The 13,779-nt window shown below is 35.3% G+C and overlaps 2 protein-coding genes across 2 annotated transcripts; one reads left to right on the forward strand and one right to left on the reverse strand.

The window, feature by feature from the left end:
- The first annotated feature begins 3,185 nt into the window (after positions 1-3,185).
- On the forward strand, positions 3,186-4,494 carry LOC101744383 (aprataxin-like protein). Its single transcript, XM_004931468.4, has 2 exons — positions 3,186-4,108; positions 4,291-4,494. The coding sequence occupies exons 1-2, from the start codon at positions 3,691-3,693 to the stop codon at positions 4,449-4,451; spliced, it is 579 nt and encodes a 192-aa protein (XP_004931525.1). The 5' UTR covers positions 3,186-3,690; the 3' UTR covers positions 4,452-4,494.
- LOC101744527 (lariat debranching enzyme) lies at positions 4,412-13,652 on the reverse strand. Its single transcript, XM_021351483.3, has 6 exons — positions 13,516-13,652; positions 8,039-8,241; positions 7,178-7,344; positions 5,900-6,125; positions 5,300-5,629; positions 4,412-5,221 (listed from the first exon to the last, which is right to left on the reverse strand). Exons 2-6 carry the CDS (start codon positions 8,233-8,235, stop codon positions 4,648-4,650), a joined length of 1,494 nt encoding a protein of 497 aa, XP_021207158.1. The 5' UTR covers positions 8,236-8,241; positions 13,516-13,652; the 3' UTR covers positions 4,412-4,647.
- Positions 13,653-13,779: the final 127 nt, after the last annotated feature.

The following is a 13,779-nucleotide window of genomic DNA, read 5'->3' on the forward strand; positions in this document are numbered from 1 at the left end:
ATACTTTAATGGGAAGTAAGTAGGTATATTGTTATGTGCAAATATGATATGATTTAGATGGGTGAAATCTAAGACAAGTTCGTCCTTCGAATTTGCCAAGTAAACGATATGATGATTTTTAAAAGTTGCTACACTGATTTTATAAAGTTGTCGTTTGTCGCAAAAAATAAAGATATGGCGTAGTTCAAAGCCATCAGCCCATTTCTAGTATGCTAAATGTTATCGTATTTTGAGTACGTGTTTTTCTTAGACTATAACAATCTATTTTAATTGTTTTGCTGACTCTAAAGTCCGTAACATACTACCGCAGCGCACCCCAAGGAAGGTGCGCCGCACCATTTGAATCACTTTCGCTTGAGAGTGATTCAAATTTTAAACTTATCAAGGGACCGCGTGAAAAAAAAAACACCTACAGAACATTTATTCATTAATTACAAACGTCATTCCTTGTGACTTCCGCTCTAAAATCACTTAATTATTAAATATTTAACAAATTTACAATAGTGTTTTACTCACTGCGGAATAAAACTATTTTATTTAAATAGTTCCGAAGAGATTTTGTCGGTAGCCTTTTTCCCGAAATATCTAAACAGAATGTCTAAATATGTTTTGATGACATATTTTAAAGTGGTATTTATGATTAGTGTCATGATCAATAGATTCCGACCGGAAAATGGATTTTTCGGATGAGGGCTCCATAAAGAACTTAAATACATATAGATAATAGTTTTAGGGCATCGACTTTCTTGAGATCCTATAAAATCTGTTTTAATTATTATTTTTGTATGTTTTAAGCATGATAAATTATGAAATTTTATATAATTAATCATATTAAATCGATATCAAAGTCATTAAATAATGTACAACCCAAAACAGACGGCCGAACTGACGTGACAATGACATTTGGCGCGCTAAACATGGCGGATTTTCGGCCTCATTAGACGGAGACGGAGATATTTACGTATATTCATGTTTCATTTTATGTACGCACTGAAATACTGTTATATTGTTTTCCTGCGAGTTAAAGTGCTGAGTAAGAACGAGATAGATATATGTTTATGTATGTGCCTTCAAAATGGGTGCTATTTATATAAGCAATTGTACGTATAGAACAATATGTCGTGTCCCTACTATATAGGTCTATGCCCAGACCTGATGGTGAGTGGTTACTGTCACCCATGGACTTCAGCTATGCTAGGAACAGAGCCAAGCCACTGCCTACCGATAACGATAAACAAGATGGAGGAAGAGAAGGTGGTGGGTGGTGGCTATCAATCAGAACAAAACAAGGTCCACGCAACCATACACACTCGAGACAACTACATCTTGACTAATCGGCGATGGTGTGGACGCTCACACAATCATGGGCCATCGTTCCTTTGATCTACCGACACAACGCCGATTGCGCACGATCATGCGCGATGATGGCCTCTACACTATCGTGAGTTTCTATAATCGCCCATCATGGCCGATTGTGAAGAGGAGCCATAAAACTCGTGAAAACGGAAGAAAATATTTAATTAGCATTTACCCTAAATATGTATATATAAATCTCTAATCTGTATAATCTGGAAGGAATTTTGCCACAGTAGCGCTATTTTAGTCCCTGGATTTTAGCAATATCACTGAACGTGGCTCTAGGGTTCTTCCAAATAATCATTATAAGAGGCCTATAAAATCAAAGGCAGCTATATCCATGTCTGTCAAATATTCAGGTAAACTACAAAAATCCGCCCTAAACACGTCATTACGGATCCTCCAGATCCATCGAAGTACTGCTCTTGCTAGGGCCAGTGTTAGCAACACTCCCGGTTTGAGAATCTGATATAACTTTGTTCGTATAGCTACGATATTCTTTATTTTAAAACAGATTTATAAAGAATGAGAATATGACTAATAATCTGAAATTTAAATGATAAAATTTTGTTTATTAGTACTTAATACAGAGTTAACTTAACTTTTTTGGACTGAATTTATTAGAGATTTAGCTGCATTTGTTATAATATGAAAACACTAAAGCATGTTCAACTAACTAAAGAAGAAAGAGCCATTGTTAATACATTTTACGACATTATGGCGTTTAGCTGCCTTTGATTTTATAGGCTTCATATCTAGTAAATTCTTTTTTACCTAGTCCTATTTAACTACATTCCTTTTTTGTATGAGGTTTGACTGTATGAAATAGTTTCTTTTGTCCATCTAATAGACGAATCAAGTATAAGCAAATTCTGACATTAGCAACGTCAGTTTCAGAAAATAAAGATACCGTACCAAATTATGTGTATAATCTATGTACCGTACCGTATTATACCAACATAGACTTTTTGGCGGGAACGCGAGGAGTGAAGTTGTGTGATTTGTTTTATTTTGTCTATTTAGTGTTTCTTCAGGTTTAAATGTGTAATAATGGTGGTTTATTAACTGTTTAATATCTGTGAAAGTGCACAAATGTGGGAAAATGAAACAAAGCTGCTGGACGTAACTTCTCGGGTTCCTCCAAAAAGTCCACTGAAAAAATCTCAGTAAATGACCACCATTTTACTGCGATTATATTTTATCCCATATCATCTCATTTCATTAAATTTCATCCCAGTTGATTAATGTTTCAAATTAATCATCTTCATTTCATTTCACTCCATATTATCATTTTTCATAAAATTAAGAATATAAAGTAAAATAAGACATGACTTAAAGGTCTTAGTTAACAGGTCATAAAATCTCTTAAAAAAATAATATATATATACCAACATAGGGAACTTTTTGGCGGGAACGCGAGGAGTGAAGTTATGTGATTTGTTTTATTTTGTCTATTTAGTGTTTCTTCAGGTTTAAATGTGTAATAATGGTGGTTTATTAACTGTTTAATATCTGTGAAAGTGCACAAATGTGGGAAAATGAAACAAAGCTGCTGGACGTAACTTCTCGGGTTCCTCCAAAAAGTCCACTGAAAAAATCTCAGTAAATGACCACCATTTTACTGCGATTATATTTTATCCCATATCATCTCATTTCATTTAATTTCATCCCAGTTGACTAATGTCTGAAATTAATCATCTTCATTTCATTTCACTCCATTTTATAATTTTTCATAAAAATAAGAATATAAATTAAAATGAGACATGATTTAAAGGTCTTAGTTACCAGGTCATAAAATCCATTAAAAATAAATACCAACATAGGACTTTTTGGCGGGAGCGCGAGGAGTGAAGTTGTGTGATTTGTTTTATTTTGTCTATTCAGTGTTTCTTCGGGTTTAAATGTGTAATAATGGTGGTTTATTAACTGTTTAATATCTGTGAAAGTGCACAAATGTGAAAAAATGAAACAGCCGCTGGACGTAACTTCTCGGAATCTTCCAAAAAGTCCACTGAAATAATCTCAGTAAATGACCACCATTTTACTGAGATTATATTTCATCCCATATCATCTCATTTAATTTCATCCCAGTTGATTAATGTCTCAAATTAATCGTCTTCATTTCATTTCACTCCATAATATCATTTTTCATAAAAATATGAATATAAATTAAAATAAGATATGACTTAAAGGTCTCAATTACCAGGTCATAAAATCCCTTAAAAAAAAATATACCAACATAACAACTGTTAGGTATTTCATGAAAATCAAATTAATAATATGTAATTGTTGAAATTCTACATTCATACATATATTGGTAAAAGTACACCAATTATGAGTAAGAGAAAAAATACTACTTCCAGTATACCTTCAAAAACACCAAAACATTGGTCTTTAGGACTCATTGCATCGATGAAAGACCCTAATTCAATTATAAAAAATACAGAAAAAGTTGTTGTTATAAAAGATAAGTATCCAAAAGCTAAAGTACATTACCTTGTATTACCTCATGAAGAAATCAATAGCATTTACAAATTAAATAAATCACACATCAGTTTACTTGAAGAATTTGGTAACATCTTTAAAGAATTAAAGGAAGAAAATGAATCTGAACTTAGAGCTGGTTTTCACGCAATACCTAGTATGCAGAGAATGCACATGCATGTTATTAGCACAGACATGATATCCACATCCCTCAAAACAAAAATACATTGGAATAGTTTCTGTACAAAGTTTTTTATTCCCTACGATGGTGAGTTTGCAATTCATGCTTACGATATCTCACATATTTTTTTGGGACGTGTATCTCTACTAAATATAGTTTCTTGGAGCAGTACAGAATGTTATTGTGTTGTTTAGTAATTGGAATTATCTTAACAGAGAATTATAAGACTTCATTTACATTTCTTATGAATTAATTTTTTATATTTTCAGAATTACTTCAAGAACTAAAAGACATTGGTAACATAAGGAAGATTCCTTCAGAATTGCATACTTCACTAATGAAAACTCCACTGCAATGCAATCAATGTTCATTCAAACCAAAAAACATGCCTGAATTAAAAGATCATTTATTAAAACATCAACTTTTATAAGATCTTATTTATGATTTACAATAAAGTGATATTGCATAAAAAATTGCACCATTTTATTGCAAAGCACAGAGCATTGTATTGTGATATGTAACATAATCTTTACACACAAATAACATGTTTATTAGGGGTAAATTAAATAAAAATGAGCCATTATGACATTCATAAAATCCTAGATCTGTCAATTTTGCACTAACATTTATTCAATATTACCCCTAGGATATTTTGATGGACTGGTTGGACTTACTAAGGAACTTGAGTTCATACTTTGACTCTCTTCTTCTGTGGAACTATAAATTGATATATTTCGCCTCTTGAATGTTTTCTTCCCACTAATTGAAGTAGGAGTCGTACATTCAGAAGTATTACATAAACTATCTAATAATAAGGGATTTTCTGAAATAGGTGTTGTACATGTATTTTCTTCACAATCATTTTCACTAGGTGTCACAGGTGCTGGTAAAATTAGTTTTGACATAGGTGTTTTTAGTACTGGATTGAGATCTGCTTTCGTTTCAACAATATCGACATCAGTTGGTTTCTCCATAACTCTGCCTGCTCGTGCCATAATCACTTGTACAGGATCATCAATACCTAATTTCTCACATAAATCTACTGTCTGTGGATTTAGTATAGGGTCTGTGAGATATGCTTTGGGAGCTCCTGGCTTGTATGCAGGTGCAGTTTTGACGAAATTTTCAGATGTAATAGCCAAATTTTGCAAGGACTGAATTAAAATTTCTTTTTCTTCATTGGTTGGGGTAAAATTGTACCTAAAAGTAGATTTTTAAGTTTATATAAACATATCATCATTATTAAAAATTTGTAATTTTTCAATAGTTTTATCTAACCTTTCATTTCCGCCCGGTCCAGGTAGATGACCCTCCATGTTTTTAACATTCAGCAGATGATTTGTATTCTTCAACACAACTAACCATTCTGCATCATGTTTCAAGCATTTATCTCCATCATACTCATGAGGTAGATCTAATATTTGTAAATGTCTACGTTTTGGCAAACATTTGTCCAGAGCAAGAAACTTCGTTTCCCTGTTATCTTCATGTTTGACCAATGCTGCAAATTGACAGTGCAAATGTGCTGCAAACCAGTAATCTGGTTTCAATGTATGAAGTAATTTTTCTGCAGGCATACTACCTAATTGGTTTGATTCAATATCTTCCCTAAAACATTACTAAAGTATAGTTTTACATCAAAACTAAAGAGAGTACTGTCAAAACTATTTATATCTTAATCCTGTTTAAAATTGACTATTAATGATAAGGCAAAACATGGGGTAATTGTTTCATAGTTACAATATTTATGTTAATTACAAATATTTTAAGATATTTTAATTCAAGGTTCAATTTTATGAATGAAAATCACAAAATAGTAATAAATAATTAATTATAAAAGATTACTGAATATGAAATTGAGCAACATATTTCAAATACCTTAAAAAAGGTTTTCTTCTCAACAAGTGATCTTTGTCTCCATAATCTGTAATACCACGAGGCCAGTCATGTGTCAACATTACATGTAGTTTTTCTTTCAATTGAGATAATCTAAAGACATCTAGTGACCTGATATGATACACAGACCTCATGGAGTTTTGGTTGTAGGGCAAACATTCCCAGAGGCCTTGCAGGTAATCATGCCCTTTGAATATTCCTGATAATCCTAAAAAACAAACAATTATTGAGTAGTGAGATGTTTTAAGATTAAAAATGTTACTGAAATGGCACATGTCAGAAGCATTTGTTATGAAATAGTAACTAGAGCCCTTAAAAATATATCTTTTCCTGAACATATTAGGTAGAAATTCAAAATTAAATTTATTACTGTATGCATATGCGTATCAACTTAATGTTCAGTATGAAAGAAAAGCATTGCATTTCCCTGGGGGAAAAGTTATTCTATAATTCTTTCATTCATTGACTACTAGAATTATGATGATACATAAGAGGACAAGCCACTAGACACATTTCCATATTTATTGTGCATTTATAGATGTCTGGGTCATATTATTTACCCTGATAAATGTATCCTATGTGTTAATTTAGTTTATAAAATATCTTGGTGTGAAATTTAATCCAAACCTGTTTAATAAATTTTCTGTGATTATGTAACAACATCCAAACACACAACTTTTCACATTTACTTAAAGATTGAGATTATAGCTTTTTATATTAATAGATTTAATAGAATATATTAATAGAAGTCGTCGTGGCCTAAAGGATAAGACGTCTGGTGCATTCGTGTTAAAGTGATGCACAATGTTAGAATCTCAGGCAGGTACCAATTTTTCTAATGAAATACGTACTCAACAATTGTTCACGATTGACTTTCGTGTAATAATATCATACCCGCAAAATTATAATTTGCGTAATTACTGGTGGTAGGACCTCTTATGAGTCCGCACGGGTTGGTACCACCACCCTGCCTATTTCTGTCGTGAAGCAGTAATGAGTTTCGGTTTGAAGGATAGGGCAGCCTTTGTAACTATACTTAAGACCTTAGAACCGATATCTCAAGGTGGGTGGCGCATTTACGTTGTAGTTGTCTATGGGCTCTAGTAACCACTTAACACCAGGTGGGCAGTGAGCTCGTTCACCCATCTAAGCAATAAAAAAAAGATTTAGATTTCGATTGTAACAGCTAGAGAATAACATAACACAAATGAACTTTATACATTGCAATTTTTCCTATAATTTAACATATTTCACACATACCACCAATCCTCAGTTCTCCAAACTTAACAACACCAGCACGTCCCATGTAGTATATATTGGGAGCCACCCACCCACCATACGGAAGCTCCTGTAGATAGTTTGAAGCTTCATGGTTTCCACCAATAAATAATGTTAATACAGGTGCCTTCTTCTCCCCACTGTAATATCTGAAAATATAAATATCTCATTAATAAAACAAACATGGAGGACTCATCAAGCAATACCACCACTAATTGCCTTTCTTCTATTTAATTAGGTATTAGATGAGCAGAGAATTACTAGTTACTAAATTAGTAGTACTTGAGCGCATTAACATCACAAAGTACTAGTACCATCTTCAAACATAAAGTAGAAGTATATGTGGTTATTCTACCTTTCAGATAAATATAAATTAGGGTCGTAATACTATGTTGATGATGGTATATGAAATAGTACAAGAGTAAAACAGTAGACTATAAAAAAAAATAACTTCCCATAGTTTTAATAAAATTATGTAATATCGCATGTCTAGTGTCCCATAATTTCAACTGTATTAATCAAAACCAGAACAGAGAGTTGATTCAAACACTTTCTGGTCCGTTTAGACCAGTAGGTATGAGGTATATATTTTAGCAGATATACATGTCGTTATTTACCATGATTAAAATATCGTATTAGTTAATTGGGTATAGCTATCTTACTAGTGAGAAATTTTCGGGATCATGTAACAAACAAACATTAGCTGTTGTAACATTAGATATAGATATAGATTGTAACATTAGACAAAGATTGCGTACATTTTCTACAGCGTACAGCAGTAAGAATACAAACAAACAAACCACACTAAATTTATATTACCTACACAAAATATTAAATACGTACTTGTAAAATGTGCACATGCGTTGATATTTCTCGGGTACAGCCATTGCACGTAAATCAGCGGCATTTCGTACAGATTGAAAGTCACCGCAACATATTAACAAATCAATCTTAAAACCTTCTCTCTCTTGTAATGTTTCTATGCAATCGTAGATTTTGTCTAATTCTCCATGAGCGCATCCTTCCACTGCTATTTTCATGATTACCTAAAAGAGTTCACAATTAGTTTTCCTTAAATGCTATACGTAAATAGCAATAACGGTATATATATTCTGTTTTAATGTAAAGAAAACACTTGAATTGAAACTTTAGAACAGAATTGAGAACGAGGCCCATTCAACTTAGTTCATACAAACTGTCATAAAATGTGAACTGTCAAACGTCAGTAACAGATTTTTAACACTTCTTCATCAAACAGGCCTAGGAAATATAGCCAATACTTTTTAAAACAAATGCATTAATATGTTAGAGAAAGCCTGAAAGTGGCACCTGTAACAGAGAAGCTAAGAAGTGCGCGCTTGGGATGGTATGGACATGTGATGAGACGAAATGAAAATGAGGTTGGTAAGAAAATGTTAACTATGAATGTGGAAGGATATAGAGGAAAAGGTAGACCTCAGAAGAAATGGATGGATGCGCCGACCCCAGGTAAATCGGAGAAGGGCAGGATAAAGATGATGATGACTTCTTAAAACAAATAAAATTTAAAGTCTTATGAGATTTGCATTTTTCAGTATTATTATTTTTATTTTAAGGAATCGAATTAATAACAACTACCTTTTATAATAAATTACCTGATATTAAAACTAACTTTCAAAATAAATTTTAGTACTTATGTGAAAGTTGAATGGTGACATTTTTTTTTTTTATAAAAAATAATTAGGTAACTCAATGAAATGCAGCTTCTTATTAATGCAATTAAACTCTTTACAATGTAACATTAGGCTTTGCTAGAGGCTTGTCTTGTAGAATAACAGTGCGGCGACAAAATCACGCACACTTTCTACTTCTATTATCTTATTTTTTAGATTTCTATAAGCAGATATATTGAAGTTGACCAACGCATCGGTCTTTTTAAATCATTTAAACCCAAATCAAATCTGGATAAATAATAATAAAATTAAAATATTAAATTAGGAAGGGTTTTTTTTACATAAAATAGGTTTTCTCATCAAAAGGATCATACCGCGCTAATACATTTAAATTGTGACGAGCCTATCATTACTCGATGCCACATTGATCGGGTATTTATCTGAGGATATCGGTATGCAACATTGAGTACTTTGTGCAACCAAATCTAAGAATATATGGAAATTTATAGTAATTTATTTATAATATTTTTTTATTTCTATTATTCAAAGTATGCTTTCGTGTTATCGATGCATCTCTGCCAGCGCAGTGGTAGGTAATTTTTCATTGCCCTTCTTGTTGAAGTCAGATGAACGAGAACCCAGACACTCTTTAAAGGCATTTTGTAATGCATCTCGGCTATTAAATTGTTTTCTTGCCAAGAATATATCCAAACTTTGGAAAAAGTAGAAGTCTGTCGCAGCAAAAAGATAAAAATACAAATGTAGTGAAAAGAAAACACTAATCACAAAACAAAATGATTGAAAGTCAATATATAATTCTATAAATACGTACCTATTTTTCAAAAAAACATTCTTTTGAATTTAGAATTTGTTGCCAGCCATACGGCCTACATAAGTTAGGTACGTTTGAAATGGCTAGTATTGTAAAACGGCAACTTCTTATATGTATGTATGTATGTTTAGGTATATCAGCTTGTCTCTATATTATAATATATACCCGTAGTACCCGACAGTAATCACTAAGAATAAAATAGAATGTGAGTTCGAGAACAAAATTATAAATGGTAATAAAAAAACTGTTTCTTTTTATTGCCCTTGTAGGCAGACAAGCATACGGCGCACCAGATGGTGTGTGGTTATCGTCGCTCATGCACCTCAGCAATGCCAGAGGCTCAGCCAAGCCGCTGCCTCGCAAACCTCGTTTAAAAAAGGACATGTCATAGCCCATAAGAAACACCGTGGGATCGAGTTCATTCTAAAGCCGGATGGTAAATACGTGGCAGAAATTGTCACTGGAAACGCACTATGGATGAATGTAGTGGTGATGAGTAGTATGGCTCTACTCCGGTGACGGGCAGTGCGGTGCCAAAAACGTGATGATGGGATCATTTTAAGCAATTCCTCAGAGCACTCTCCGACATACAAAATACAAAGAGAACCGAAGTACCTCCGTAAATCTAGTAGGGGGTGAGGGATCTCGTACCTTATAACGACTGTCAGAGTATTTAAAGGGCAATGACCTTGCGATTCCCTCACGACCATAGGACTCAAATTAATCCGCGATAAAAAAATAAAAACACGTGTGGCACTCGGGGACTGCCGCGGTAAAGCTATTGCATAGCATTTTTTAGCAACTTAAGCAATTATAATTCTACAATAATAATTTAATATTAAAACAATAAAAAATGAGACCACGCTATGTTTATAAACGTTAACAAAAGCAAAACATTAACTGTCCTCTTCACATTCATAAGCTAGACCGCGCGAGAAAGAGATGGGCAGACTTTTCATGATGCGCATGCAGTGCGACGTCACGCCGCGCGCTTATTCACAAACACTACACAAGTGCAACGTGTGAATGTGTTGAACGCGTGCTAAATGGTAAGCGAAGTGGGGGTGTTAGGTTTTATTTTCGTTATGGAATTTCTTGATTTGGTCGCCGCACCCAAAGCCCGCGATAAAAGCTATGCCATAGCTTAAAACTAAAAATGAGCATTTTTTAACGCATCTATGAACATAAGACCGTGACCGCAATAACTAAAGTATTCGTATAAAGACCGCCGAGGACAGGAATATGTGGAGAAGCATGGTGCATCGAGCGATCCACACTCCAAGCTAGACACGACCTTCAACAACGAAGAGACCGACTAAGGAAAAAAAACGTACTGTCGGAATATAATTACAATGAAAAAAGTTTTTTTTTTCCTACCTAAGCTGATAGATAGCCTTGAGAGGCTATATCAGCGTCGCCTTAACTAGTAGGGGCTCAAACCTGATGACGTTGCTAACACGAACCCTAGCAAGAGCCGTGCTTCGCAGAATCTACCACCGGATCGGAAACGCGACCCACTGAGAAGATCCGGCGAGAAACTCAGTGGGCTGTGTCTGATTAATTTACTCGTCGAGCCCTACGTCGCAAGCGACGGGTTCGACGAGAACGATGACCGGTGCTTGAGGTACCTAAAAGCTCCGTTAGTGGATCGGGAGGATCCGAAATAACGTGTTTGGAGTGACGTCGACTGCTTTACATTCTTTCCGCAGGATCGGGAATGTAGTTACCGGCGGCCACGATGAGAGGGTTCTCGTGTCGTGCCGCTTTATCGAAGTGGTGAAAAAAGTATTGTTCGGTATCTACAACTCCCAAACACCGAACAAAATATAGAACATTCTTTGAAATTTGAAAATGTTCATTAGATATGTTATATGTCATTCACACAACTAAGGGCGGCGCGCTGTCGTACTTTGCAACTACTAGGTATACCTACACCAAAATCTGCCACGTATCGCAAAACAGGCGAGCATTTTTTTGAAATTGCCCAATCGGATGGATCACCCCGTAGCCCACCAGATGTTCAAAGGTTGCCGAAACCGATAGAAATCACAACATGAATGTTGTCACCTATTGGTCAGTAGGCTCGACTTAATTCAAAATATGAATAGAGACTGCATATAAAGTCATCGTGGCCTAAAGGATAAGACGCCCAATGTACCTAGTCGTATCAATCGAAGCGACTTTGTCATTGTTCGAATTCTGCAGGCAGGTACAAATTTTTCTAGTGAAAAATGCACTTAGCACATGCTCACGAACGACTATGACAATCAATGAATAACATAGTAATAAAAATCAATTCACAAAAAAATTAATATGCGTAATTGCTAAAGAATTAAGACATAAACCTCAAGTATCAAGTTGGGTGGAAGCATGTACCTAAGCCAGCGGCTTGGCTCTGCCACTGGCATAGCTGACGTCCATGAGCGACGGTAACCACTTACCATCAGGTGGGACATATGCTTGTCAATCTCTATATATAAAAATGAATTGCTGTTCGTTAGTCTCGCTAAAACTCGAGAACGGTTGAGCCGATAAAGGATAAAGGATAAGACGTCCGGTGCATTCGTATGTAGCGATGCACCGGTGTTCGAATCCCGCAGGCGGGTACCAATTTTTCTAATGAAATACGTACTCAACAAATGTTCACGATTGACTTCCACGGTGAAGGAATAACATCGTGTAATAAAAACCAAACCCGCAAAATAATAATTTGCGTAATCACTGGTGGTAGGACCTCTTGGGAGTCCGCACGGGTAGGTACTATCACCCTGCCTATTTCCGCCGTGAAGCAGTAATGCGTTTCGGTTCGAAGGGTGGGGTAGCCGTTGTAACTACCTATACTGAGACCTTAGAACTTATATCTCGAGGTGGGTGGCGCATTTACGTTGTAGATGTCTATGGGCTCCAGTAACCACTTAAGACCAGGTGGGCTGTGAGCTCGTCAATCCATCAAAGCAATAAAAAAAAAAGCCGATTTGGCTAATTTTGGTCTTGAATTATTTGTCGAAGTTCAGAGAAGGTTTAAAAGTTAGATAAATATGAAAATTTGAATTAAATAAAGTTTAGGTATTTTATTAATCGATTGAGGCACTACGAAGTCTGCCGGGTCAGCTAGTAAATAAATAAATCATTCACGTTTTGATGTCTACGGGCTCCGGTAGCCACTTAACCAAGTAGGTACGTCGTGAACTCAATCACCCGCCTCAACTTAAAAAATAATGAAATCCGAGGTAATACTAATGTATGTAATTAGTAAGTAGGTATCGTTGGTACCGCAGAGTTATCATTGTGATACTAATTCGACAGGTCGGAGGTACCTACGTTACCTACGTATGTACCTTGATAGCTCAATTAGCGGTTTCATAGCGTGCGTTGCCACAAAATTGGATCGCGCTAATGGCCGCGAAGTGGAAGGCTTAATAAAAAGCAGCTAATTGTGGCTGTCAATGAATTCACCGAAGCTCTACCTCTCATGCAAGACGTGTAAAACTACGTTTTGGAATATCGGAAAATTACGATTTAAAAACTATAAAACGTAAAATGATCGCAAGCGATGACTTTAGAGGGGACGTAACAGAAATTCAGAGCTGTCGGATAATTTATGCCCTTCTATATATCATGCGAGTGCGAAGTTCAGATGGCATGTCTCGGGTCGGCCGAGTTCCAGTAGGCACTGTGATAAGGTGCGGGCGCTGTGACGTCACAGTGGCCAGCACAGCGCGCCAATGGTGGAGCGAGGCGGTGCTATAGAGCGCGCGCGCAACGCCCACCGAATTAACCTATAGGAAAAACTTGGAAAACCAAACTGTAAAATTCGATCGACTTTTACTACTCACGACTTGGGTAACTCCGAAAACTCCTGGTACTCCCAAGTCTTGTCCAGTTTTGATCTAACACAACTAAACTTTTAAGTAATATGATTAGATTTTTTTTTTATTAAGGATATATTTTTTTGTCAAATACGTAATCTGAGAACTTTATTTGCGAAACACGTCATTCTTGCCGTTTTGTGCTTGTTCGTTTATTTATTTGCATATTATATTCGTATCGGCGCGCAGAAGAGCCATATCAGTCGGGAGCGCGCGCCCCTTCTGTCCAAT

Source organism: Bombyx mori, chromosome 11 (genome assembly GCF_030269925.1).
Source record: "Bombyx mori chromosome 11, ASM3026992v2".
Lineage (NCBI taxonomy): Eukaryota > Metazoa > Arthropoda > Insecta > Lepidoptera > Bombycidae > Bombyx > Bombyx mori.

What these genes read in the sequence shown, in the direction of transcription:
- LOC101744383 (XM_004931468.4), top strand. Translation starts at nt 3,691, where the DNA reads ATGAGTAAGAGAAAAAATACTACTTCCAGTATACCTTCAAAAACACCA. An exon ending in GTTTTTTATTCCCTACGATG is followed by an intron (nt 4,109 to 4,290) that starts GTGAGTTTGCAA and finishes TTATATTTTCAG; the next exon opens with AATTACTTCAAGAACTAAAA.
- LOC101744527 (XM_021351483.3), bottom strand. Translation starts at nt 8,235, where the DNA reads ATGAAAATAGCAGTGGAAGGATGCGCTCATGGAGAATTAGACAAAATC. An exon ending in AGAAGAAAACCTTTTTTAAG is followed by an intron (nt 5,630 to 5,899) that starts GTATTTGAAATA and finishes GTAATGTTTTAG; the next exon opens with GGAAGATATTGAATCAAACC. An exon ending in GGACCGGGCGGAAATGAAAG is followed by an intron (nt 5,222 to 5,299) that starts GTTAGATAAAAC and finishes ATCTACTTTTAG; the next exon opens with GTACAATTTTACCCCAACCA.